The sequence below is a fragment of the Rhinoraja longicauda genome, chromosome 8 (assembly GCF_053455715.1).
Source record: "Rhinoraja longicauda isolate Sanriku21f chromosome 8, sRhiLon1.1, whole genome shotgun sequence".
In the NCBI taxonomy this organism is placed as follows: Eukaryota; Metazoa; Chordata; class Chondrichthyes; order Rajiformes; family Arhynchobatidae; genus Rhinoraja; species Rhinoraja longicauda.
In genome coordinates this window covers 421,644-449,081 of record NC_135960.1, presented here as the reverse complement: position 1 = coordinate 449,081, position 27,438 = coordinate 421,644, and the positions used below count along the sequence as shown (strand labels likewise).

General features: G+C 55.8%; 1 protein-coding gene across 1 annotated transcript; it reads left to right on the top strand.

Moving 5' to 3' along the window:
* The first annotated feature begins 145 nt into the window (after positions 1-145).
* On the top strand, positions 146-22,553 carry LOC144596153 (mannose-1-phosphate guanylyltransferase regulatory subunit alpha-A-like). The gene is given in 13 exon segments (XM_078404330.1): positions 146-264; positions 8,711-8,808; positions 10,145-10,248; positions 11,606-11,798; positions 12,646-12,705; positions 14,907-14,966; positions 14,968-15,038; positions 16,100-16,234; positions 17,220-17,329; positions 18,981-19,027; positions 20,322-20,414; positions 21,660-21,828; positions 22,402-22,553. Coding segments are annotated over 13 exon segments (1,281 nt in total). The 5' UTR covers positions 146-224; the 3' UTR covers positions 22,503-22,553.
* The last annotated feature ends 4,885 nt before the right edge of the window (positions 22,554-27,438 follow it).

Here is a 27,438-nt window from a genome sequence, read left to right as displayed (position 1 = left end):
GACCGGGTGACGTTATGTGGGGGGCGGGCCGCGTTGCCGGGGTGACGTTGTGTGGGGGCGGGGCCTGTGACGTTGTGTGGGGGCGGGGCCAGATGACGTTGTGTGGGGGGCGGGACCGGGTGACGTTATCTGGGGGCGGAGTCGCGTTGCCTGGGCGACGATGTGGGGGCGGTGTCGCGCGGGTGACGCGGTGTCGCGGCGGTGACGTGGCGCGGGGGGTGAGGATGCTCAAGGCTGTCATCATCATCGGCGGCGCCCAGAAAGGTGCGGGGGGGCGGGGGAGGGACAGTGGACAGGAGAAAGGGGGTCAGGGAAGATGGAGTGAGGAAATGGAGTGAGAGAGGGAGGGGGAGGGAGGGGGAGGGAGAGGGAGGACACTGTAGTAGGGGGGGGGTACGAGGAGAGAGGTGTACAGGAGTTGAGGGGTGGGGGGGGGGAATGGTATCATCGCCAAGGGGCACCAGGGTGAGAGGTGCTAGGTTGGGGGGTGAGAGTGGGGGGGGGTCGCCAGGCCCTGTGGGCGGGGGGGTAGTACCAACACTGTGGGGGGGGGGGTGCAGATACCAGGGCCGAGGTGAGGGGCTTGGGGTGGGAGGGGTACCGAGGGGCTTGGGGTGGGAGGGGTACCGAGGGGCTTGGGGTGGGAGGGGTACCGAGGGGCTTGGGGTGGGAGGGGTACCGAGGCTGGCAGGGAGGTTTACCACAGGGGTACAGGGGCTGGGGGGAAAGGTTTCAGGGCCAGGTGGAGGGGGGGGGGATACCAGGGTCAAGGGGGGTAAAGGTATCAGGACTGGGGGGGATCGAGGGAGAGGGGGTGGGGTGGAAGTGAGGGTCACCAGGTCTGGTGGGGGGCGGGTTATCGGGGTCGGGGAGGAAGGTACAAGTGGGTGGGAAGAGGGACTGGTGCGAGTGGGGGGGAGGGAGGGGGACTGGGGCAAGGGTGTGACGTTCTGGTGGACAGGGTGGTGCTGAGGGTCAGCTGGAGTAGTGGCCATTCGGCCCCTCGTACCTCTTCAGTCAGCATTGGTGGGATCTCCTTCAACACCACAGCCCTGCACACTCCCTGATCGGCACATCCTCTGGGCTGTTGTTATTGGGCCCCTTTTAACTAATTTTCCCCCCAGTTCTTCAAAACTTTAAATCTCCAGGAATTGACAGTTTTCAGCCACAAACAGTCTGCAAACTCCTCGTTCGTTCGGTGTTGCCCTGATCTTATCCTTCCTTGCGTTTGACAGGAGATGGGCAGTGTAGAGAGAGTTCTGTGTCTGGTCCTTTCTTTCCCTTAACAAAGAGCTTACATTCAGTTAAACACAAATACAGAGTAATAACAAAATCAAGATTGCCACTGGCAGTTCATAAACATCAATCAAACAGTTAACAGATAAAAATGCCATCAGCTTTATCTACAATGCACTCGCCCCCCCGCGGCGACCAGCGTCCCCCTGGACACGGCGTGATCCCTCTCCAAGGACAAGCGGCCACATCTGTGTCCGACCCGAGCAGTGTGTGATGGGAATTATAAATTTATAAATTCCTGGGATTTATAAATACATGAGGGGGATAAAGGTTAACCAGAGAGAGAGAGTGGGCCCCTCAGGAATCACAGCGGTCACCTCTGTGTGGAGCCACAGGAGACGGGCAAGGTCCTCAATGAGGATTTCTCCTCTGTATTTACCGAGGAGAAAGACAGTAGACAATAGACAATGGGTGCAGGAGGAGGCCATTCGGCCCTTCGAGCCAGCACTGCCATTCAATGTGATCATGGCTGATCATTCTCAATCTGTACCCCGTTCCTGCCTTCTCCCCATACCCCCTGACTCCGCTATCCTTAAGAGCTCTATCCAGCTCTCTCTTGAATGCATTCAGATAATTGCCCTCCACTGCCTTCTGAGGCAGAGAATTCCACAGATTTACAACTCTCTGACTGAAAAAGTTTTTCCTCATCTCCGTTCTAAATGACCTACCCCTTATTCTTAAACTGTGGCCCCTGGAGATTGTTGGACAGAGGAACTTGGGGCAGTCACTGGACGTGTCTGGAGAGCAGCCAGTGTTACAATAGACAATAGACAATAGGTGCAGGAGTAGGCCATTCAGCCCTTCGAGCCAGCACCGCCATTCAATGCGTTCATGGCTGATCACTCTCAATCAGTACCCCGTTCCTGCCTTCTCCCCATACCCCCTCACTCCGCTATCCTTAAGAGCTCTATCCAGCTCTCTCTTGAAAGCATCCAACGAACTGGCCTCCACTGCCTTCTGAGGCAGAGAATTCCACACCTTCACCACTCTCTGACTGAAAAAGTTCTTCCTCATAGAAACATAGAAACATAGAAAATAGGTGCAGGAGTAGGCCATTCGGCCCTTCGAGCCTGCACCGCCATTCAATATGATCATGGCTGATCATTCAGCTCAGTAGCCTGTACCTGCCTTCTTTGGGGGTTTTGGGGTGTGTGATTTGGGGTGTGTGATTTGAATGCCTATTTAATGCTTTTATTGTTGGACTGTGTTTTGGGGGGTTTTTGGGGTTGGGTAATTTTGGGTGCCTGTTTAGTGCTTTTATTGTTGGACTGTGGGTGATTGAATTAACATTTTGTTCAAGATGGCCGCGCCGTTGTGTTTGGCTGCCTGCCACTGTATGTTTCTTTTTTTTCCTGGTCAGATGTGCAGCACTTTGGTCAACGTGGGTTGTTTTTAAATGTGCTATACAAATAAATTGACTTGACTTGACTTGACTTCTCTCCATACCCCCTGATCCCTTTAGCAAAAAGGGCCACATCTAACTCCCTCTTAAATATAGCCAATGAACTGGCCTCAACTACCTTCTGTGGCAGAGAATTCCACAGACTCACCACTCTCTGTGTGAAGAAATGTTTTCTCATCTCGGTCCTAAAAGACTTCCCCCTTATCCTTAAGCTGTGACCCCTGGTTCTGGACTCCCCCAGCATCGGGAACAATTTTCCCGCATCTAGCCTCTCCAACCCCTTAAGAATTATATATGTTTCTATAAGATCCCCCCTCAGTCTTCTAATTCCAGCGAGTACAAGCCCAGTCTATCTAGTCTTTCCTCATATGTAAGTCCCGCCATCCCAGGGATCAATCTGGTGAACCTTCTCTGTACTCCCTCTAAGGCAAGAACGTCTTTCCTGAGGTTAGGAGACCAAAACTGCACACAATACTCCAGGTGCGGTCTCACCAAGGCCCTGTACAACTGCAGCAGAACCTCCCTGCTCCTAAACTCAAATCCTCTTGCTATGAATGCCAACATACCATTCGCTTTCTTCACTGCCTGCTGTACCTTCACGCTTGCTTTCAATGACTGGTGCACCATGACACCCAGGTCACGTTGCATCTCCCCTTCTCCCAATCAGTCACCATTCAGGTAATACTCTGCTTTCCTGTTCTTGCCGCCAAAGTGGATAACCTTACATTTATCCACATTATATTGCATCTGCCATGCATTTGCCCACTCGCCTAATCTATCCAAGTCACTCTGCAGCCTCCTAGCATCCTCCTCGCAGCTAACACTGCCACCCAGCTTCGTGTCATCCGCAAACTTAGAGATGTTGCATTCAATTCCCTCGTCCAAATCATTAATATACACTGTAAATAACTGGGGTCCCAGCACTGAGCCTTGCGGTACCCCACTAGTCACTGCCTGCCATTCCGAAAAGGACCCGTTTATTCCTACTCTTTGCTTCCTGTCCGCCAACCAATTTTCTATCCAAGATCTCATCTCCGTTCTAAATGGCCGACCCCTTATTCTTAAACTGTGGCCCCTTGTTCTGGACTCCCCCAACATTGGGAACATGTTTCCTGCCTCTAATGTGTCCAATCCCCTAATTATCTTATATGTTTCAATAAGATCCCCCCTCATCCTTCTAAATTCCAGTGTATACAAGCCCAATCGTTCCAGCCTTTCAACATACGATCGTCCCGCCATTCCGGGAATTAACCTAGGGGGACTGAGGGAGGGGGGCTGGGGGAGGGGGGACTGGGGGAGGGGTGACTGGGGGAGGGGGGACTGAGGGAGGGGGGACTGAGGGAGGGGGACTGGGGGAGGGGGGACTGGGGGAGGGGGGACTGGGGGAGGGGTGACTGGGGGAGGGGGGACTGAGGGAGGGGGGACTGAGGGAGGGGGACTGGGGGAGGGGGGACTGGGGGAGGGGGACTGAGGGAGGGGGGCTGGGGGAGGGGGGACTGGGGGAGGGGTGACTGGGGTAGGTACAGGAGTAGGCCATTCAGCCCTTCGAGCCAGCACCGCCATTCAATGCGATCGTGGCTGATCACTCTCAATCAGTACCCCGTTCCTGCCTTCTCCCCATACCCCCTCACTCCGCTATCCTTAAGAGCTCTATCCAGCTCTCTCTTGAAAGCATCCAACGAACTGGCCTCCACTGCCTTCTGAGGCAGAGAATTCCACACCTTCACCACTCTCTGACTGAAAAAGTTCTTCCTCATCTCCGTTCTAAATGGCCTACCCCTTATTCTTAAACTGTGGCCCCTTGTTCTGGACTCCCCCAACATTGGGAACATGTTTCCTGCCTCTAATGTGTCCAATCCCCTAATTATCTTATATGTTTCAATAAGATCCCCCCTCATCCTTCTAAATTCCAGTGTATACAAGCCCAATCGCTCCAGCCTTTCAACATATGACAGTCCCGCCATTCCGGGAATTAACCTAGTGAACCTACGTTGCACGCCCTCCATAGCAAGAATATCCTTCCTCAAATTTGGAGACCAAAACTGCACACAGTACTCCAGGTGCGGTCTCACCAGGGCCCGGTACAACTGTAGAAGGACCTCTTTGCTCCTATACTCAACTCCTCTTGTTACGGTCTAAGTACTGAAGGTGCTGGTGTGCTGGTGAGCTTGCTCCACTCGTGGAACTCTGTCCTGATGACTGTAACTTCTTCACCTCGCCTAGGCTCTCCGGACGCGGTGGGGGCTTAGCCACTGTGTTTAAGAAACATTTCAACTGCCGCCTCCTGAACGCTGATCATTTCTCCAGTTTCGAGGTGCAACTAATTAAAGTAGGCCAAGCCTACCCCCTCTTAATTGTTCTTGTGTATCGCCCACCAAAAATGCATAAGGACTTCATCACCCAATTTGCTGATCTGATTTCTAGCATTTTGCCCAAATTTGACCGGATCATGATTCTTGGTGACTTTAATATTCATGTTTGCTGTCCCACTAAGTCTCTTGTGAGTGAATTTATGCACCTGGTTGAGTCCTTCAATCTGACTCTTCACACCACGGGACCCACTCACAAGTTAGGCCATACTCTCGACCTAGTGTTATCGTCCGGATTCCCAATCAACAACATTGAAACTACTGAAGCCTGTCTATCGGACCACAGCGCTATCATTTTTGACGCATCTCTGCTTTTATCTCCCGCAAAATCTCATCTCCCTGTTCGCTACTCCCGCGACATAAATTCATTGACTGCCAGTAAATTCTCCGAGGCTCTCACAGCTGCCCCCAACATCTGCACTATTGAGGCCTCTCCCCCCCATCTCAGCACTGAGGATCTCGCCTCTTTATTTAATATCACTTGCTCTTCCATCCTGGATTCTATCGCTCCCCTTAAAATGAAAAAGCCTAAGCCCAAAGGTCGGCCGTGAGTGCAGAAAATCAGAAAGGAGATGGAAATGTGACAAGCTTCAAATTTCCTTCGAAATTCTGAGAAACAATCTTCTCAAATACCAGGAAGCAGTAAAGTCTGCTAGAGCACAATACTTCTCCGACCTTATTTCCAAAAACTCTCATAACTCCAAGGTCCTATTTAGAACAATTACCTCTGTCATATGTCCCGCCACCAGTACCAGCTTAGTTGGGTCCCCTGCTAAGTGCGAAGAATTCGCTAAATTTTTCACCAACAAAGTTGAGAATATTAGAATGAACATTTCCCCTCCCACCCGTGACCTAGCTGTCTCACTAGTCTGTTCATCTAAATTGGACTGCTTCCAACCCGTCACTCTATCCTCCCTTGCAAAGCTTGTCTCCGCTATGAAACCTGCAACCTGCCCCCTTGATCCTGCCCCCACTGCCCTTCTGAAGGATGTCATTGCAATAGCTGGTCCCAGCATCCTCTCTATTATCAACAGTTCTCTGGCCACTGGCACTGTTCCAACCAGTTTCAAGCACGCGGTGGTCCAGCCCCTACTGAATAAACCTAACCTAGACCCCACCTTGCCTAGCAACTACAGACCCATTTCCAAACTGCCATTCCTGTCAAAAGTCCTTGAAAAGGCAATCCTTAACCAATTAGTGCCCTACCTGCACCAATACACCATCCTGGAAAGTTTCCAGTCAGGTTTCAGAGCCCACCACAGCACAGAGTCTGCCTTGTTGAAGGTACACAACGACCTGCTTCTCGCCATCGACACCGGCGACTGTGCAATCCTGCTCCTTCTCGACCTCAGCGCAGCGTTCGATACAGTGGACCACACCATCCTTATTGACCGTCTCCGGTACGCGGTTGGCATTGATGGCACTGCCCTGAGCTGGTTCGCTTCGTACCTCAAAGATAGGAGTTTCGCCATCAACATAGGCAGTTATTCCTCTGCTCCAGCTAGCCTCTCCTGCGGAGTTCCACAAGGCTCCATCCTAGGCCCCATTCTCTTCTCTCTATACATGCTCCCCCTTGGCCAAATCATTCAAAGGCACGGCATTTCTTTCCACTGCTATGCCGATGACACTCAGCTTTACCTCCCCCTGAAACCCAACAACCAGTCAAATTTAAACAGCCTCTCACACTGCCTTGAGGACATAAAATGTTGGATGGCACAGAACTTCCTCCAATTAAATGAGAGCAAGTCTGAGGTCATCCTATTCGGCCCCCCCCCGACTCCATCAAATCGATAACAGGCAGTCTTGGAAGCCTATCCTGCCTAGTCAAACCGCATGTCAAAAACCTCGGCATGATATTTGACTGCATTAAAATTTGATAAGCAAGTCAACGCTGTGGTAAAAGCCAGCTTCTTCCAACTTCGAACCATAGCTAAAATCAAACCTTTCCTCAAATTCGACGACACAGAAAAAATCATTCACGCTTTCATTTCCTCCCGCCTAGACTACTGCAACTCCCTATACACTGGGATCAGCCAATCTTCCCTGTCCCGCCTGCAACTGGTCCAAAACGCCGCAGCGAGACTCCTGACGGGTACCCGTAAAAGGGACCACATCACCCCGATTCTGGCCTCTCTCCACTGGCTCCCTGTACGGTACAGAATCAACTTCAAGCTCCTCCTATTCACGTATAAAGCCCTAAATGGACACTCCCCCCCCTACATCAAAAATCTTCTAACCCCCCTCTCTAACTCCAGGTCCCTCAGGTCGGCCGACTTGGGGCTATTCACTATCCCACGGTCTAGGCTTAAACTCAGGGGTGACCGCGCTTTTGCGGTTGCAGCTCCTAGACTGTGGAACAGCATCCCTCTCCCGATCAGAACTGCCCCCTCCATCGACTCCTTTAAGTCCAGGCTCAAAACATATTTCTACTCCCTAGCGTTTGAGGCTCATTGAGGAGGCGCTGTGAACTGTTTGCGTGCTACTGTATGTTTTCATTTTTTTTTCTATTGGAACCTAATCAAATGTACAGCACTTTGGTCAACGTGGGTTGTTTTTAAATGTGCTATACAAATAAAATTGACTTGACTTGACTTGACTATGAAGGTGGACTAATCTCCAGGACCTGACCAGATATATCCGAGAACATTGTGGGAAACAGAGAGGAAATTGCAGGAGCCCTGGTTGAAAATTACGAGTTGTCCGTAAATATAGGAGAGGTGCCGGAAGACTGGAGCGGGGCAAATGTTGTGCCTCTATTCAAGAAGGGCTGCAGGGAGAATACTGGGAACTAGAGGCCGGTGAGGTTAACATGTGTAGTTGGAAAGTTACTAGAGTATTCTGAGGGAGAGGTTATTCAGGCATTTAGACAGACAAGGGCTGATTAGGGGCAGTCAGCATGGGTTTGTTGTAGGAGGCCGAAGGGCCTGTTTCCACACTCTATGACTATAACTATGAGTGTGTGATGGGACGGAGTGGAGGGAGGGAGCTTCACTGTAGGTCTGGTCCCGAGGGGGGGGGGAGTGTGTGATGGGACGGTGTGGAGGGAGGGAGCTTCACTCTGGGTCTGGTCCCAGGGGGGGAGGGAGGGGGGGGTGGGGTGTGATGGGACGGTGTGGAGGGAGGGAGCTTCACTCTGGGTCTGGTCCCAGGGAGGGGGGGGGAGTGTGTGATGGGACGGTGTGGAGGGAGGGAGCTTCACTCTGGGTCTGGTCCCAGGGGGGGGGAGTGTATGATGGGACGGTGTGGAGGGGGGGAGCTTCACTCTGGGTCTGGTCCCGGGGGGGGGGGGGGGGGGGGAGGGAGGGGGGGGTGGGGTGTGATGGGACGGTGTGGAGGGAGGGAGCTTCACTCTGGGTCTGGTCCCAGGGGGGGAGGGATGGGGGGGAGTGTGTGATGGGACGGTGTGGAGGGAGGGAGCTTCACTCTGGGTCTGGTCCCAGGGGGGGGGAGGGGGGGAGTGTGTGATGGGACGGTGTGGAGGGAGGGAGCTTCACTCTGGGTCTGGTCCCAGGGGGGGAGGGAGGGGGGGGTGGGGTGTGATGGGACGGTGTGGAGGGAGGGAGCTTCACTCTGGGTCTGATCCCGAGGGGGGGGGGGAGTGTATGATGGGACGGTGTTGAACGTGTGCTTTACTGTCCCGTAGGCACGAGGTTCCGGCCTCTGTCCTTCGAGGTGCCGAAGCCGCTGTTCCCGGTGGCTGGAGTGCCGATGATCCAGCACCACATCGAGGCCTGTGCAAAGGTAACTCAAGCCAGCCCGTCACCTGATCTCTCGCCTGCCTCACCTGAACGGACATTAGTGACCGTAATCCTTCGGCCCAACTCGCCCACACCGCCCAACATGCCCCATCTACACTAGTCCCACCTGCCCACACCGACCAACATGCCCCATCTACACTAGTCCCACCTGCCCACACCGACCAACATGCCCCATCTACACTAGTCCCACCTGCCCACACCGACCAACATGCCCCATCTACACTAGTCCCACCTGCCCACACCGGCCAACATGCCCCATCTACACTAGTCCCACCTGCCCACACCGACCAACATGCCCCATCTACACTAGTCCCACCTGCCCCATCTACACTAGTCCCACCAGCCCACACCGACCAACATGCCCCATTTACACTAGTCCCACCTGCCCACACCGAACGACCAACATGCCCCATCTACACTAGTCCCACCTGCCCACACCGACCAACGTGCCCCATCTACACTAGTCCCACCTGCCCGCGTTTGGCCCATATCCCTCCAAACCTGTCCTATCCATGCACCTGTCTAACTGTCTCTTAAACGTTGGGATAGTCCCAGCCTCAACTACAGCACCAGAGACCCACGTTCATAAGTTCTAGCTATTCAAATGTTCATAAGTTCTAGCTATTCAGTCATGGCTGATCTATCTCTCCCTCTCCAACCCAATACTGCCTTCACCCCATAACCCCTGACACCCGTACTAATCAAGAATCTATCTATCTCTGCCGTCCGTGGCAATGAATTCTACACATTCACCACCTTCTGACTAGAAACATAGAAAATAGGTGCAGGAGGAGGCCATTCGGCCCATCGAGCCAGCACCGCCATTCAAAATTATCATGGCTAATAATCAGTACCCCGTTCCTGCTTTCTCCCCACATCCCTTGATTCCGTTAGCCCTAAGAGCTCTATCTAACTCTCCCTTAAAAACATCCAGTGAATTGGCCTCCACTGCCCTCTGTGGCAGAGAATTCCACAGATTCACAACTCTCTGGGTGAAAAAGTTTTTCCTCATCTCAGTCCTAAATGGCCGACCCCTTATTCTTAAACTGTGACCCCTGATTCTGGACTCCCCCAACATGGGGAACATTTTTCCTGCATCGAGCCTGTCCAATCACTTAAGAATTGCATTTGTTTCTATTAGATCCCCTCTCATCCTTCTAAATTCCAGTGAAATTCCTCCTCATCTCCTTCCTAAAGGATCGTCCTTTAATTCTGAGGCTGTGCCCTCTGGTCCTGGACTCTCCCACTAGTGGAAACATCCTCTCCTCCACATCCACTCTAGCCGGCCATCTAGTGTCTGTCTCTCTCGCTGTCTGCAGGTGCCAAACCTGAAGGAGATCCTGTTGATTGGGTTCTACCAGCCAAGCGATGAAATCAATCGCTTCCTTGCCACCGCACAGCAGGAATTCAAGATCAGCATCAGGTAAAGGTCAGCACGGTGACGCAGCGAGTAGAGCAGCTGCCTTACAGAGCTTGCAGCGCCAGAGACCCGGGTTCCATCCTGACTACGGGCGCTGTCTGTCTGGCGTTTGCACGTTCTCCCCGTAACCGCGTGGGTTTTCTCTGAGATCTTCGGTTTCCACAAGGAAATCGATCTCCGCAAGGCTCGGTGCTGGGACCGCAGCTATTTACAATATACATTAATGACTTGGATGAAGGGATTAAAAGTACCATTAGCAAATTTGCAGATGATACAAAGCTGGGTGGCAGTGTGAAATGTGAGGAAGATGCTATGAGGTTGCAGGGTGACTTGGACAGGTTGTGTGAGTGGGCGGATGCATGGCAGATGCAGTTTAATGTGGATAAGTGTGAGGTTATCCACTTTGGTGGTAAGAATAGGAAGGCAGAGTCTTATCTGAATCGTGTCAAGTTAGGAAAAGGGGACGTACAACGTGATCTGGGTGTCCTAGTGCATCAGTCACTGAAAGGAAGCATGCAGGTACAGCAGGCAGTGAAGAAAGCCAATGGAATGTTGGCCTTCATAACAAGAGGAGTTTAGTATAGGAGCAAAGAGGTCCTTCTGCAGTTGTACAGGGCCCTAGTGAGACCGCACCTGGAGTACTGTGTGCAGTTTTGGTCTCCAAATTTGAGGAAGGATATTCTTGTTATTGAGGGCGTGCAGCGTAGGTTCACCAGGTTAATCCCTGGGATGGCGGGACTGTCATCTGAGGAAAGATTGGAAAGACTGGGCTTGTATTCACTGGAATTTAGAAGGATGAGAGGGGATCTTATAGAAACGTATAAAATAAATGGGAGGCCATTTAAAACTGAGGTGAGAAGAAACATTTTCACCCGGAGAGTTGTGAATTTGTGGGATTTGGGGTGGGGGTGGGGGCAGATACGATAGTGGTGTTTGAGGCGTTTGGACGGGCACACGGATATGCAGGGAATGGGGGTGTCTGGGGCACGGGGGGGGCGGGTACGTGATGGGATTGACGTCATGTTGTAGGGGCCATCAGGGCAGCGCGGTGGCGCAGCGGTAGAGTTGCCGCCTTACAGCGAATGCAGCGCCGGAGACCCGGGTTCCATCCCGACTACGGGTGCTGTCTATACGGAGTTTGCACGTTCTCCCCGTGACCTGCGTGGGTTTTCTCCGAGATTTCCAGTTTTCTCCCAAGACATACAGGTTTGTAGGTTAATTGGCTTGGTGTAAATGTAAATTGTCCCTGGTGTGTGTGGGATAGTGTTAGTGTGTGGGGATCGCTGATCGGCACGGACTCGGTGGGCTGAAGGGCCTGTTTCAGCGCTATATCTCTAAACAAAACAAAACTATACTGAAGGTACCTGCAAGAGTACGTTGCCCTGGGCACGGGCGGGGGCATCTACCATTTCCGGGACCAGATCCTGTCGGGGGAGCCGGAGCTGTTCTTCGTGATGAATGCGGATGTGTGCTGCCAATTCCCACTGGCAGAGATGATCCAGTTCCAGAGATCCCAGGAACAGCTCAACTGCTTTGTCATGCTGGGCACCGCGGTGAGCAAACGGGGCACATCTGCGCACATCTGCAACTGCCCCTCACATCTGCAACTGCCCCACACATCTGCAACTGCCCCGCACATCTGTAACTGCCCCACACATCTGTAACTGCCCCACACATTCTGCAACTGCCCCGCACATCTGTAACTGCCCCGCACATCTGTAACTGCCCCGCACATCTGCAACTGTCCCGCACATCTGTAACTGCCCCGCACATCTGTAACTGCCCCGCACATCTGCAACTGCCCCGCACATCTGCAACTGCCCCGCACATCTGCAACTGCCCCGCACATCTGTATCTGCCCTGCACATCTGTATCTGCCCTGCACATCTGTAACTGCCCCGCACATCTGTAACTGCCCTGCACACCTGCAATTGCCCCGCACATCTGTAACTGCCCCGCACATCTGTATCTGCCCTGCACATCTGTATCTGCCCCGCACATCTGCAACTGCCCCACACATCTGTAACTGCCCTGCACATCTGTATCTACCCTGCACATCTGTAACTGCCCCGCACATCTGCAACTGCCCAGCACATCTGTATCTGCCCAGCACATCTGTAACTGCCCCACACATGTGCAACTGCCCCGCAAAGTGGGGTGGCGAGGGTTGGGGTGTGGGAGGGGGGTGTGGGAGGGGGGTGTGGGGAGGAGGGTGGGGGAGTGGGAGGGTAGGTGTGGTGGGGGTGCGGGTGGGGGAGGGGGGGTTGTGGGAGGGGGGTGGGGGGTGTGGGAGGGAGGGGGGGTGGGGGGTGAGGGAGGGGGGGTGAGGGAGGGGGGATGTGGGAGGGGGGGGTGGGGGTGCCTGAGCTGTGTAACCATTGTCCTGCTGTCCCGGCTCAGGCCAACAGGAGGCAGTCGATGAACTACGGCTGCATCGTGGAGAACCCGCACAGTCACGAGGTGAGCATGCAACACGTGTGTCAGCATGTGTCTCGACCACGCCATACTAGACGTAGATGCATGACACGCGAGCTGCTGCTAGGCTCAGCGACACATGCCACAGACACGGGCCCAGCATGCCACAGACACGGGCCCAACACGCCACAGACACGGAACGCACATGCCACAGACACGGGCCCCACACGCCACAGACACGGGCCCCACACGCCACAGACACGGGCCCCACACGCCACAGACACGGACCCCGCACCCCAGTTCCACACGCCTGCACCCATCCGTGTTAATCCTAAGCACACAATAACTCCCCCTCCCCAGCCCTATCCCTCCCCTCGCCCTCCCTACCCCTCCCTCTCTTCACCCCCACCCTTCCCTTCTCCACAGCCTACCCCTCCCCAACCCCCCCCCCTCCATACCCCTCTCTTCCCCAACCACCCCCTTCCCACCCCTCTCTTCCCCCCCCCCTCATTTACTCTCCAGCCCCCCCCAACCCTTCCCCTCCCCAGATTTGCGACATGCTCACAGACGTGTCCGTGTCCGTGTCCGTGTCCCACCCCGGCCATTCCTTCTTCTCCCCGCTCCCGTCCGGCAGAAGGTACAGAAGCTTGAAAGCGCGAACCACCAGACTCACGAACAGTTTCTTCCCCTCTGTGATCAGGCTTCTGAACGGCCCTTCCATAAGCTAGGGCACTGTCCGACTCACCTCTACCCCATTGTGGACATTGGACTTTGTCTGTGGAACTGATGCTACGATGCTGAGAACTATATTCTGTGCTCTGAATCTTCCTCTTTGCTCCACCTGTTGGACTTGCGTTTGGCTTAACGCACACCTCCAGATTCAGGGGCAGTTTCTTCCCAGCTGTTATCAGGCAACTGAACCGTCCTCTCACCAACTAGAGAGCGGTCCTGACCTCCCATCTACCTCATTGGAGACCCTCGGACTATCCTTGATCGGACTTTGCCGGCTTTACCTTGCACTGAACGTTATTCCCTTCTCCTGTATCTGTACACTGTGGACTGTGGCTCGATTGTAATCATGTATTGTCTTTCCGCTGACTGGTTAGCGCGCAACACAAGCTGTTCACTGTACCTCGATACACGGGACAATAAACTACACTGAAGTGTGCAGGAAGGAACTGCAGATGCTGATTTAAACCGAAGATAGAGGCAGAGTGCTGGAGTAACTCAGCGGGTCAGGCAGCATCTGTGGAGGGAGGGAATGGGTGACGTTTCGGGTCGAGACCCTTCTTCATGCTGATGTCAGGGATCAGGGGAACGACAGATACAGACGGTGATGTGGAGAGATAAAGAACAATGAATGAAAGATGTGCAAACAAGTAACGATGATGAAGGGAAACAGGCCATTGTTGGCTGATGTTGGGTGAGAACGAGAAGCTGGTGCGACTTGGGTGGGAGAGGGATGGAGAGAGAGGGGGGAGGGGGAGAGAGGGAGAGAGAGGGAATGGCGGGGCTACCTGAAACTGAACTCAACTGTACTTATGCACCAGTCTGAAGAAGGGTCTCGACCAAAAACGTCACCCAATCCTTTTCTCCACAGATGCTGCCTGACCCGCTGAGTTACTCCAGCGTTTTGTGTCGATCTTGTATTTTATGTTTAGTATTATCTGATCAGTTCGGATAACATGCAAAGCAGAGATATTCCCTGTAGCTCGGTACAGGTGACATTAGAAACATAGAAACATAGACAATAGGTGCAGGAGGAGGCCATTTGGCCCTTCGAGCCTGTACGCACCGCCATTCATTGTGATCATGGCTGAACATCCACAATCAGTAACCCGTGCCTGCCTTCTCCCCATATCCTTTGATTCCACTAGCCCCTAGAGCTCTATCTAACTCTCTTTTAAATTCATTCAGTGAATTGGTCTCTATAAGATCTCCTCTCATCCTTCTAAACTCCAGTGAATACAAGCCCAGCCTTTCCAATCTTTCCTCATATGACAGTCCCGCCATCCCGGGATTAACTTGGTGAACCTACGCTGCATTGCCTCAATAGCATGTTCGTGCTTCCTTAATGCACCTGTGCCTATCGCCAACTGTGACTGACGCCATCTGTGCCTGACCCACCTGTGCCTGACCCACCTGTGCCTGACCCACCTGTGCCTGACCCATCTGTGCCTGACCCACCTGTGCCTGACCCACCTGTGCTGACCCACCTGTGCCTGACCCACCTGTCCTTGCTGCAGGTCTTGCACTATGTGGAGAAGCCCAGCACCTTTGTCAGCGACATCATCAACTGTGGCGTCCTACCTGTTCACCCCCGACATCTTCCAGTACATCGGGGAGGTGTTCCGGAAAAACCAGCACGACCTGGCCCTGTGAGTAGGTCAGGGACAGAGGGACAGAGCGCAGTGCCCACTGGCACCGCCCCACGCACAGCACTGGCACCATGTCAGTGTCCACGCACCGCACTGGCACCGTGTCCACGCACCGCACTGGCACCGTGTCCGCGTGCAGCACTGGCACCGTCCACACATAGCACTGGCACCGTGTCCAGTGCCCACTGGCACCGCCCATGCACAGCACTGGCACCGTGTCCAGTGTCCATGCACCGCACTGGCACCGTGTCCACGCACCGCACTGGCACCGTGTCCACGCACCGCACTGGCACCGTGTCCACGCACCGCACTGGCACCGTGTCCACGCACCGCACTGGCACCGTCTCCACGTACAGCACTGGCACCGTCCACGCACAGCACTGGCACCGTCCACGCACAGCACTGGCACCGTGTCCAGTGTCCAAGCACCGCACTGGCACCGTCCACCTACAGCACTGGCACCGTCCACGTACAGCACTGGCACCGTCCACGTACAGCACTGGCACCGTCCACGTACAGCACTGGCAGTGTCCACGCACAGCACTGGCACCGTGTCCACGCACAGCACTGGCACTGTGTCCAGTGTCCACACATTGCCGCACTGGCACCATGAGTGTGGGTTGCCCCCTCTACGCGCCCCCACTCCCCATACCCCTCCCCCACTCCCCCCATTTCCCTCTCCCATTCCCCTTCCCCAGTCCCCTCTCCCCACTGCGCCCACACCCTCACGTCCTTCACCCCCACATCCACTCTACTCATTCAGCCAGACACCGAGTGGCCAGGGAGGAGGGTAGGCATGGGTGGCACCCTACAGGGTGCTCTCACCCCGGGGTGCTCCCTCACCGTGGGTGCTCCCCCACCCTGACGCTCCCCTCACCCTTACCCCTTCACCCTGACGCTCCCCTCAACCTGACCCCGTCACCCTGACCTCCCTCACCCTGACCCCCCTCACCCTGACCCCCCCCTCACCCTGACCCCCCCACCCTGACCCCCCCCTCACCCTGACCCCCCCCACCCTGGGGTGCTCCCTCACTGGGTGCTCACTGTGTCTCTGCCCGCAGGGAGGAGGGCAGTAACGGGTGGCACCGTGCCGGGGTGATCCGGCTGGAACAGGACATCTTCACGGCGATCGCCGGCCGCGGCTCCCTCTACGTCCACACCACGCACGGCTTCTGGAGCCAGATCAAGTCTGCGGGGGTGCGGCCACGACACTGGGGGACAGTGGGGTACACTGGGGGACAGTGGGGTACACACTGGGACAATGGGGTACACTGGGGGACAGTGGGGTAAACACAGGTACACACTGGGACAGTGGGGGATAGTGGGGTACACACTGGACAGTGGGGTAAACACAGGTACACACTGGGACAGTGGGGGATAGTGGGGGACAGTGGGGTAAACACAGGTACACACTGGACAGTGGGGTAAACACAGGTACACACTGGGACAGGGGTACAGTGGGGGGGACAGTGGGGTAAACACAGGTACACACTGGGACAGTGGGGGATAGTGGGAGGGCGGGTGGGTGGAGGGGTGGGTGTGTGCGGGCGAGATGGTTGGGAGGGTGAGCGGGCGGGCAGGTGGGGAGGGTGAACGGGCGGGAGGGTGAGTGGGTGGGTGAGCGGGTGGATGGGTGGGTGGCGGACGGAGGGTGGGAGGGTGAGTGGGTGGGTGGATGGGGTCGGAGGGCGGGTGGGTGGGTGGGTGGGTGGGTGGGAGGGTGGGAGGGGTGAGCGGGCGGGCAGGTGGGAGGGCGTGCGGGCGGGAGGGTGAGTGGGTGGGTGGGTGGGGTGGGTGGGAGGGCGTGCGGGCGGGAGGGTGAGTGGGTGGGAGGGTGAGCGAGTGGGTGGATGGGTGGGTGGGAGGGCGGGTGGGTGGGTGGGTGGGAGGGTGAGCGGGCGGGCAGGTGGTGAGGGCGTGCGGGCGGGAGGGTGAGTGGGTGGGTGGGGAGGGCGTGCGGGCGGGAGGGTGAGTGGGTGGGGTGGGTGGGTGGAGGGCGTGCGGGCGGGAGGGTGAGTGGGTGGGAGGGTGAGCGGGTGGGTGGGTGGGTGGTCCAGCCTTTGGTGGGAGTGTAGGACGGGGCAACCTGCAGCTCACGGGGGGGGGGGGGAGATGAGGGGGGTGACAGTGCGATCACCGGAAGCTTTATCTCAGCTGGGCCTCTCTCCCCCCTCCCTCCAGATCTGCCATCTATGCCAACCGGCTCTACCTGAACCAGTACCAGTCGACACACCCTGACCGGCTGGCATTGAGTGACCAGGAGGTCCCACGATCATTGGTAAGGGCGGACGGTGGTGCAGCGGGTAGAGCTGCTGCCTCACGGCACCAGAGACCCGGGTTCCATCCCGGGTGCTGTCTGTACGGAGTTTGCACGTTCTCCCCGTGACCTGCGTGGGTTTTCTCCGGGCGCTCCGGTTTCCTCCCACACTCAAAGACGTGCAGGTTTGTAGGTTAATTGGCTTGGTGTAAATGTAAATTGTCCCTAGTGTGTGCAGGATAGTGTTAGTGTGCGGGGATCGCTGGTCGGCGCGGACACGGTGGGGCCGAAGGGCCTGTTTCCGCGCTGTATCTCTAAACTAAACAAAACGAAGTGGTCAAACACTACAGCGTGTGTGGTAGTCTGGCAGGGTGGGCCGAAGGGACTGTTTATTGCTCGATGCCTCTTTCACTCTATATATACAATTACAAGGCATAAGATCAATACTTCTTGATTAGAAGGTAGACACAGAGTGCTGGAGTAACTCAGCGGGTCAGGCAGCATCTGTGGAGGGAAGGGAATGGGTCTGGATAGATGCTGCCTGACCCACTGAGTAACACCAGCATTTTGTATCCATCTTTGTGTACAATGTTTACATATCCTGTTAGATTGAGTCATAAAGAGGTACAGTGTGGAAACAGGCCCTTCGGCCCAACTCGCCCACACCGGCCAACATGTCCCATCTACACTAGTCCCACCTGCCACACCCGGCCAACATGCCCCATCTACACTAGTCCCACCTGCCCACACCGGCCAACATGTCCCAGCTACACTAGTCCCACCTGCCCACACCGGCCAACATGCCCCATCTACACTAGTCCCACCTGCCCCACACCGACCAACATGTCCCAGCTACACAAGTCCCACCTGCCACACCGACCAACATGTCCCATCTACACTAGTCCCCACCTGCCCACACCGGCCAAACATGCCCCATCTACACTAGTCCCCACCTGCCCACATCGGCCAACATGCCCCATCTACACTAGTCCCACCTGCCCACACCGACCAACATGCCCCAGCTACACTAGTCCCACCTGCCCACACCGGCCAACATGCCCCATCTACACTAGTCCCACCTGCCCACACCGGCCAACATGTCCCAGCTACACTAGTCCCACCTGCCCACACCGACCAACATGTCCAGCTACACTAGTCCCACCTGCCCACACCGACCAACATGTCCCAGCTACACTAGTCCCACCTGCCCACACCGACCAACATGTCCCAGCTACACTAGTCCCACCTGCCCACACGACCAACATGTCCCAGCTACACTAGTCCCACCTGCCACACCGACCAACATGTCCCAGCTACACTAGTCCCACCTGCCCACACCGACCAACATGCCCCAGCTACACTAGTCCCACCTGCCCACACCGACCAACATGCCCCATCTACACTAGTCCCACCTGCCTGCGTTTGGTCCATATCCCTCCAAATCTGTCCAACTGTTTCTTAAACGATGGGACAGTCCCAGCCTCAACTCCCTCCTCCGGCAGCTCGTTCCATACACCCACCACCCTCTGTGTGCTGCTGCAAGTAAGTATATCATTGTTCTATCTGGAACAAATGATAATAAAACACTCTCTTGACTCATGACTCCCTTGACCCTCGACTACATAAGACTTGCGGCTTTGAAGATTGCTGCATGGTTGTAACCTTGTCTTTAATCTCTTTAACAGGCAACGTGTACATTCATCCGACCGCAACTATCGACCCCACAGCTGTGGTGAGTTACAGTCATACAGGCCCTGCATCCACCCGCCCACACCGACCAACATGCCCCATCTACACTAGTCCCACCTGCCCACACCGACCAACATGCCCCATCTACACTAGTCCCACCTGCCCACACCGACCAACATGCCCCATCTACACTAGTCCCACCTGCCCACACCGGCCAACATGCCCCATCTACACTAGTCCCACCTGCCCACACCGACCAACATGCCCCATCTACACTAGTCCCACCTGCCCACACCGACCAACATGCCCCATCTACACTAGTCCCACCTGTCCACACCGGCCAACATGCCCCATCTACACTAGTCCCACCTGCCCACACCGACCAACATGCCCCATCTACACTAGTCCCACCTGCCCACACCGACCAACATGCCCCATCTACACTAGTCCCACCTGCCCCACACCGACCAACATGCCCCATCTACACTAGTCCCACCTGCCCACACCGACCAACATGCCCCATCTACACTAGTCCCACCTGCCCACACCGACCAACATGCCCCATCTACACTAGTCCCACTGCCCACACCGGCCAACATGCCCCATCTACACTAGTCCACCTGCCCACACCGACCAACATGCCCCATCTACACTAGTCCCACCTGCCCACACGGACCAACATGCCCCATCTACACTAGTCCCACCTGCCCACACCGGCAACATGCCCCATCTACACTAGTCCCCACCTGCCCACACCGACCAACATGCCCCATCTACACTAGTCCCACCTGCCCACACCGACCAACATGCCCCATCTACACTAGTCCCACCTGTCCACACCGGCCAACATGCCCCATCTACACTAGTCCCACCTGCCCACACCGACCAACATGCCCCATCTACACTAGTCCCACCTGCCCACACCGACCAACATGCCCCATCTACACTAGTCCCACCTGCCCACACCGACCAACATGCCCCATCTACAGTAGTCCCACCTGCCCACACCGACCAACATGCCCCATCTACACTAGTCCCACCTGCCCACACCGACCAACATGCCCCATCTACACTAGTCCCACCCGCCACACACCGCCCAACATGCCCCATCTACACTAGTCCCACCCGCACACACCGACCAACATGCCCCATCTACACTAGTCCCACCTGCCCACACCGACCAACATGCCCCATCTACACTAGTCCCACCTGCCCACACCGACCAACATGCCCCATCTACACTAGTCCCACCTGCCCACACCGACCAACATGCCCCATCTACACTAGCCATCCTGCCCACACTGTCCACCCACTGCCTGCTGCACCTGTATCCACAGTTGGGTCCGAACGTCACCATCAGCAAAGACGTGACCATCGGCGCCGGCGTCCGTGTCCGTGAATCTATCATCTTACACGGAGCATCGCTACAGGTAACACACTGCCTCCTTCAGTCACAGCTACAGGTAACACACTGCCCCCTACAGTCACAGCTACAGGTAACACACTGCCCCCTACAGTCTCAGCTACAGGTAACACACTGCCCCGTACAGTCAGATCTACAGGTAACGCACTGCCCCCTACAGTCACAGCTACAGGTAACTGTCCCATACAGTCACAGCTACAGGTAACACACTGCCCCGTACAGTCACAGCTACAGGTAACACACTGCCCCGTACAGTCACAGCTACAGGTAACATACTGCCCCCTACAGTCACAGCTACAGGTAACTGTCCCATACAGTCACAGCTACAGGTAACACACTGTCCCGTACAGTCACAGCTACAGGTAACCTGCCCCCTACAGTCAGAGCCACAGGTAACTGCCCGGTACAGTCACAGCTACAGGTAACACACTGCCTCCTACAGTCACAGCTACAGGTAACTCACTGCCCCCTACAGTCACAGCTACAGGTAACACACTGCCCCCTACAGTCACAGCTACAGGTAACACACTGCCCCTACAGTCACAGCTACAGGTAACACACTGCCCCCTACAGTCACAGCTACAGGTACACACTGCCCCCTACAGTCACAGCTACGGGTACACACTGCCCCCTACAGTCACAGCTACAGGTACACACTGCCCCCCTACAGTCACAGCTACAGGTGGCAGGTGCCCCGAGGCACACTGACCCCTCACCACCCGCGGCCAACCTGCCCATACCTCGCTGCCCCCTTGCTCATCACCTGTGAGCTTCGCCCTCTCTCTCTCCCCCCTCCCTCCCTCCCCCTCTCCCTCCCTCCCTCCCTCCCTCCCCCTCTCCCTCCCTCCCCCTCTCCCTCCCTCCCTCCCTCCCTCTCTCTCTCTCTATCTCTCTCTCGCTCCCTATCTCCCTCTCTCCCTCCCTCTCTCTCCTCCCTCCCTCTCTCCCTCCCTCCCTCTCTCCCTCCCCCTCTCCCCCCCCTCTCTCCCCCCTCTCTCTCCCTCCCTCTCTCTCTCTCCATCTACATCTCCCTCTCTCCCCCCTCTCTCCCCCTCTCTCCCCCCTCTCCCTCCCACCCCCTCTCTCTCCCCCCTCTCTCCCCCCTCTCTCCCCCCTCTCCCTCCCACCCCCTCTCTCCCCCCTCTCTCCCACCCCCTCTCTCCCTCCCCCTCTCTCCCTCCCCCTCTCTCCCCCCTCTCTCTCCCCCCCCCTCTCTCTCTCCATCTCCCTCTCTCTCCCTCTCTCTCCCCAGGACCACAGTTGTGTGCTGAACTGCATTGTGGGCTGGGACAGCACGGTGGGCAAGTGGTCCCGGGTGGAGGGAACACCGAGCGACCCCAACCCCAACGACCCCCACGCCAAGATCGACAGTGAGACCCTCTTCAGCGACGGCAAACTCAACCCCTCCATCACCATCCTCGGTACGCAGGTGTAGCTGGGCAGGTGTGCTGGGGCAGGTGTTGCTGGGGCAGGTGTATGTGGGGCAAGTGTATGTGGGGCAGGTGTTGGTGGGGCAAGTGTATGTGGGGGCAGGTGTAGCTGGGGGCAGGTGTAGCTGGGGCAGGTGTAGCTGGAGCAGGTGTAGCTGGGGCAGGTGTAGCTGGGGCAGGTGTAGGTGGGGCAAGTGTATCTGGGGCAGGTGTAGCTGGGGCAGGTGTAGCTGGGGCAGGTGTACCTGGTGTAGGTGGGGCAGGTGTACCTGGGGCAGGTGTAGCTGGGGCAGGTGTACGTGGTGTAGGTGGGGCAGGTGCAGGTGTAGCTGGGGCAGGTGTATGTGGGGAGGTGTACCTGGGGCAGTTGCAGCTGGGGCAGGTGTTGGTGGGGCAGGTGTACCTGGGGCAGGTGTAGCTGGGGCAGGTGTAGCTGGGGCAGGTGTAGCTGGGGCAGGTGTAGCTGGGGCAGGTGTAGCTGGGGGGCAGGTGTAGCTGGGGCAGGTGTAGCTGGGGCAGGTGTAGGTGGGCCGGCCCATGCTCACACACTGTCTCCTCCCACAGGCTGTAACGTGAGCATCCCGGCTGAGGTGATCATCCTGAACTCCATCGTGCTCCCACACAAGGAGCTGAACCGCAGCTACAAGAACCAGATCATCCTGTAGAGACACAGCGTGGGGAGAGAGGGTGGGGGGGGAGAGAGGGTGGGGGGTAGAGAGGGTGGGGGGGAGAGAGGGTGGAGGAGACAGAGGGTCTGGGGGGGGGAGAGAGGGTGGGTGGGGGAGAGGGGGGTCAGTGTCTGTGCCCACTGCCCACACACACACACCCTGCCTCACTCGTAACCACAGAGCTCAGGAGCTGGGCGTCACGGTGGAGCAGCGGTAGAGTTGCTGCCTTACAGCGAATACAGCGCCAGAGACCCAGGTTCCATCCCGACTACGGGCGCTGTCTGTACCGAGTTTGCACGTTCTCCCCGTGACCTGTGTGGGTTTTCTCCAGGCGCTCCGGTTTCCTCCCACACTCCAAAGACGTGCAGGTTTGTAGGTTAATCGGCTTGGTGTAAATGTAAATTGTCCCCGGTGTGTGTAGGATAGTGTTAGTGTGCGGGGATCGCTGGTCGGTGCGGACACGATGGGCCGAAGGGCCTGTTTCTGCGCTGTATCTCTAAACTAAACTAAACTAGGCGCCCCACCCTCAGACTCTGTGGGCTGCACGGAGCCTCACCCTCCCTCTCTACCCCGGTCACCCCTCCCTCTCTACCCCGTCACCCCTCCCTCTCTACCCCGGTCACCCCTGCCTCTGTCTCCCCCCCCCCCCCCCCCGTCCGTGTCTGCTCGGTGTGTCTAGACTCCCCCTGTGTCTGACGTTGCAGACAGGGAGAGACGGAGGTCACGGCTGTGGCTCGCACTGTTGACCCGTGAATAAAGAGAGGTTTTCCCATTGGGAGCAGTCGTCTCTGTCTGTGAATCACCCTGCCTGCATCACTGGCCTGGACGCTGGCATCGGTCAGTGGCACAGTACACAAACTCACTTGCCACGTGTACCGGTACAGGCAACCTCATTGTTGTGCATAGTTCAGTACACGCACCACTACAGGTAAGCACAGTAGGTGAGGCCGCGTTCAGAGTATTGTGTTCAGTTCTGGGCACCGTGTTATGGGAAAGATGTTGTCAAGCTGGAAAGGGTTTCAGAGGAGATTCACGAGGATGTTGCCAGGACTAGAGGGTGTGAGCTACAGGGAGAGGTTGAGCAGGCTGGGTCTCTATTCCATGGAGCGCAGGAGGATGAGGGGTGATCTTATAGAGGTGTACAAAATCATGAGAGGAATAGATCGGGTAGATGCACAGAGTCTCTTGCCCAGAGTAGGGGAATCGAGGACCAGAGGACATGGGTTCAAGGTGAAGGGGAAAAGATTTAATGGAATCTGAGGGGTAACTTTTTCACACAGAGGGTGGTGGGTGTATGGAACGAGCTGCCGGAGGAGGTAGTTGAGGCTGGGACTATCCCAACGTTTAAGAAACATTTGGACAGGTACATGGATAGGACAGGCTTGGAGGGATATGGGTCAAACGCAGGCAGGTGGGACTAGTGTAGATGGGGCATGTTGGTTGGTGAGGGCAGATGGGACTAGTGTAGATGGGGCATGTTGGTCGGTGTGGGCAGGTGGGACTAATGTAGATGGGGCATGTTGGTCGGTGTGGGCAGGTGGGACTAGTGTAGATGGGGCATGTTGGTCGGTGTGGGCAGGTGGGACTAGTGTAGATGGGACATGTTGGTTGGCGTGGGCAGGTGGGACTAGTGTAGATGGGGCATGTTGGTCGGTGTGGGTGGGTGGGACTAGTGTAGATGGGGGCATGTTGGCCGGTGTGGGCGGGTGGGACTAGTGTAGATGGGACATGTTGGTCGGTGTGGGCAGGTGGGACTAGTGTAGATGGGGCATGTTGGTCGGTGTGGGCAGGTGGGACTAGTGTAGATGGGACATGTTGGTCGGTGTGGGCAGGTGGGACTAGTGTAGATGGGGCATGTTGGTTGGTGTGGGCAGGTGGGACTAGTGTAGATGGGGCATGTTGGTCGGTGTGGGCAGGTTGGGTCGAGGGGCTGTTTCATGCTGTATCACTCTGTGACTATGACTTCGATACATCCTGGATAAGCATCTCAGGTACAGTACAGGTGTGCAGTAGTGTTACCCTGGGACAGGATCTCAGAGGCACCAGTTTGGGGCCATTTCCAAGTCGCTGTTATTGGAAGTGCTGGGATCTTGATCGGATGCGATGGAACTTTATTGGGAGATTAATCTGCCAACAGTAATGAAACACAAGATACAGCAAACATGAGATTAAAGTGAGGAGTGGAAAGGGTTGGGATGGGCAAAGATGGGGGTGGGTGAGTCTCTCTCTCTACCCCAGGACAGATGGGGCAGGAGTTGTACAGTGATAGCCACAGGGTAGAAGGATCTCTCTCCGGTGGCGATCGTTCTGTGCTGTATCTCGGTGGGACCAGTCTGTTGGTGAAGGTGCCCCTCAGGTTGACCAGTATGTCATGGAGGGTGTGAGCTGTATTGTCCAGGGTGGTCCGCAGTTTGAGGAGCATCCTCCTCTTCAAGACCCCCTCCCGTAACTCCAACTCCACCCCCAGGCCAGAGCCGGCCTTCCTGATGAGTTTGTTGGTCGTGTTGGCGTCTGTGGCCATCGCCCTCCTGCCCCAGCACACGACAGTGAAGTAGATGCCACTGTCCACTGCCGACTGGTAGAAGATCAGCAGCATCTCACTGCAGACGTGGAAGGAGCAGAGGCTTCTCTGAACGTACAGCCGGCTCTGTCCCTTCTTGTGCAGGGCCTCAGCGTTCCTGGACCCGTCTACCTGCTGGGCCCCCCAGTGGCCCCCTGGCCCCATCGAGGCCGTGCCCCCCCCCCCCATCCCCTCCGTCCGTCCCGCACACAGGCTGCTCACCGGTCCCCTGGGTGGGATGGCCCTGGGGTAAGTATCTGGATGCAGCCCTCAGTCCTAGAGAGGAGCAGGGTGGAGGGATAACGGACCAATGCAGGCAGGTGGCGCGGTGTGGCCCGGTGGTGCAGCGGGTAGAGTTGCTGCCCCACGGCGCCGGAGACCCGGGTTCCATCCCGACCTCGGGTGCTGTCTGTACGGAGTTTGCACGTTCTCCCCCTGACCGCATGGGTTTTCTCCAATGTCCTTCCACGCTCCAAGACGTGCAGGTTTGTCAGTTAATTGGCTTCCGTAAAGATTGTAAATTGGCCTTGGTGTGTGTAGGATAGTGTTAGTGTGGTGATCGCTGGTCAGCACAGAATCGGTGGCTGAAGGGCCTGCTGTATCTCTAAACTAAACTGTCCACGGGCATAGACCAAAAATACTGGAGTAACTCAGTGGGTCAGGCAGCATCTGTGGAGAACATGGATAAGTGACGTTTCACAGAGTGCTGGAGTAACTCAGCGGGTCAGGCAGCATCTGTGGAGAACATGGATAAGTGACGTTTCACAGAGTGCTGGAGTAACTCAGCTACTCTTTGCTGTGTTAGACATCTTTTCTTTTAATTGTATTCCATCCCTCACTTCCATTGTCAGCCACAGTTACCTCTTACTCCCCTTAGAATCTTTCTTCCTCTTTGGAATTAAATGATCCTATGTCTTATAGACAATAGACAATAGACAATAGGTGCAGGAGTAGGCCATTCAGCCCTTCGATTCTTCCGGATTATGCCAGAAATTCCTGCCGTTGCTGTTCCACCGTCATTCCTGCTGGGATCCCTTTCCAGTCAACCTTGCCCAGCTCCTCTCTCATGCCTTCATAGTCCCCTTTGTTCAACTGCAACACTGACACTTCCGATTTAACCTTCTCCCTCTCAAATTGCAGATTAAAACTAATCATATTATGATCACTACCTCCAAGCCGTTCCTTTACCTCGAGATCTCTTATTCAATCTGGTTCATTGGACAACACTAAATCCAGAATTGCCTTTTCTCTGGTAGGCTCCATTACAAGCTGCTCTAAGAATCCATCTCGGAGGCACTCTACAAACTCTCTTTCTTGGGGTCCAGAACCAACCTGATTTTCCCAATCTACCTGCATAATGAAATCCCCCATCACCACAGTGGTATTACCTTTGTTACATGCCAGTTTTAACTTCTGCTGCATCTTACACCCTACATCCGGGCTACTATTTGGGGGTCTGTAGATAACTCCAATTAGTGCCTTCTTGCCTTCACACAGAGAGTGGTGAATCTGTGGAATTCTCTGCCACAGAAGGTAGTTGAGGCCAGTTCATTGGATATATTTAAGAGGGAGTTAGATGTGGCCCTTGTGGCTAAAGGGATCAGGGGGTATGGAGAGAAGGCAGGTACGGGATACTGAGTTGGATGATCAGCCATGATCATATTGAATGGCGGTGCGTACAGGCTCGAAGGGCTGAATGGCCTCCTCCTGCACCTATTTTCTATATTTCTATGTCTTTGTTTCTACCCATGTTCTCCACAGATGCTGCCTGACCCGCTGAGTTACTCCAGCACTTTGGATAGGTGATGTTTGGGGTCAGAACCCTTCTTCAGACTGATTGTGTGGGGGGGGGGGGGGAAGCTGGATGAGAGATGGGGCAGGACAAAGCTGGGCGAGTGATAGGTGGATACAGGCGAGGGAGGAGGGGGTAGGTCAGCAGATGGCTGGGGTAAAGTCCAGAGATGAGAAAGAAGGTGTGAGACAAAAGTATGGAAGAGTTGTGAATTGTGAAGTTAGAGGAGGGAAAGTAGGTGGAGTGGGAAGTTAGATTAGGTTTTAGTTTAGAGACACAGCACGAAAAACAGGCCCTTCAGCCCATCGAGTCCACACTGACCAGAGAGTGGTGGCCCCGACCATCATGGGTATTGACCCCCCCCCCCCCACCATCGAAGGCATCACACCCCCCCCCCCCCCCACACTCTCACTGACCCACACCCCCCCACACTCTCACTGACCCACACCCCCCCCCCCACACTCTCACTGACCCACAACCCCCCCCACACTCTCACTGACCACACCCCCCCCCCCCCACACTCTCACTGACCCACACCACACCCCTGGCCACACTCTCACTGACCACACCACCCCCACACT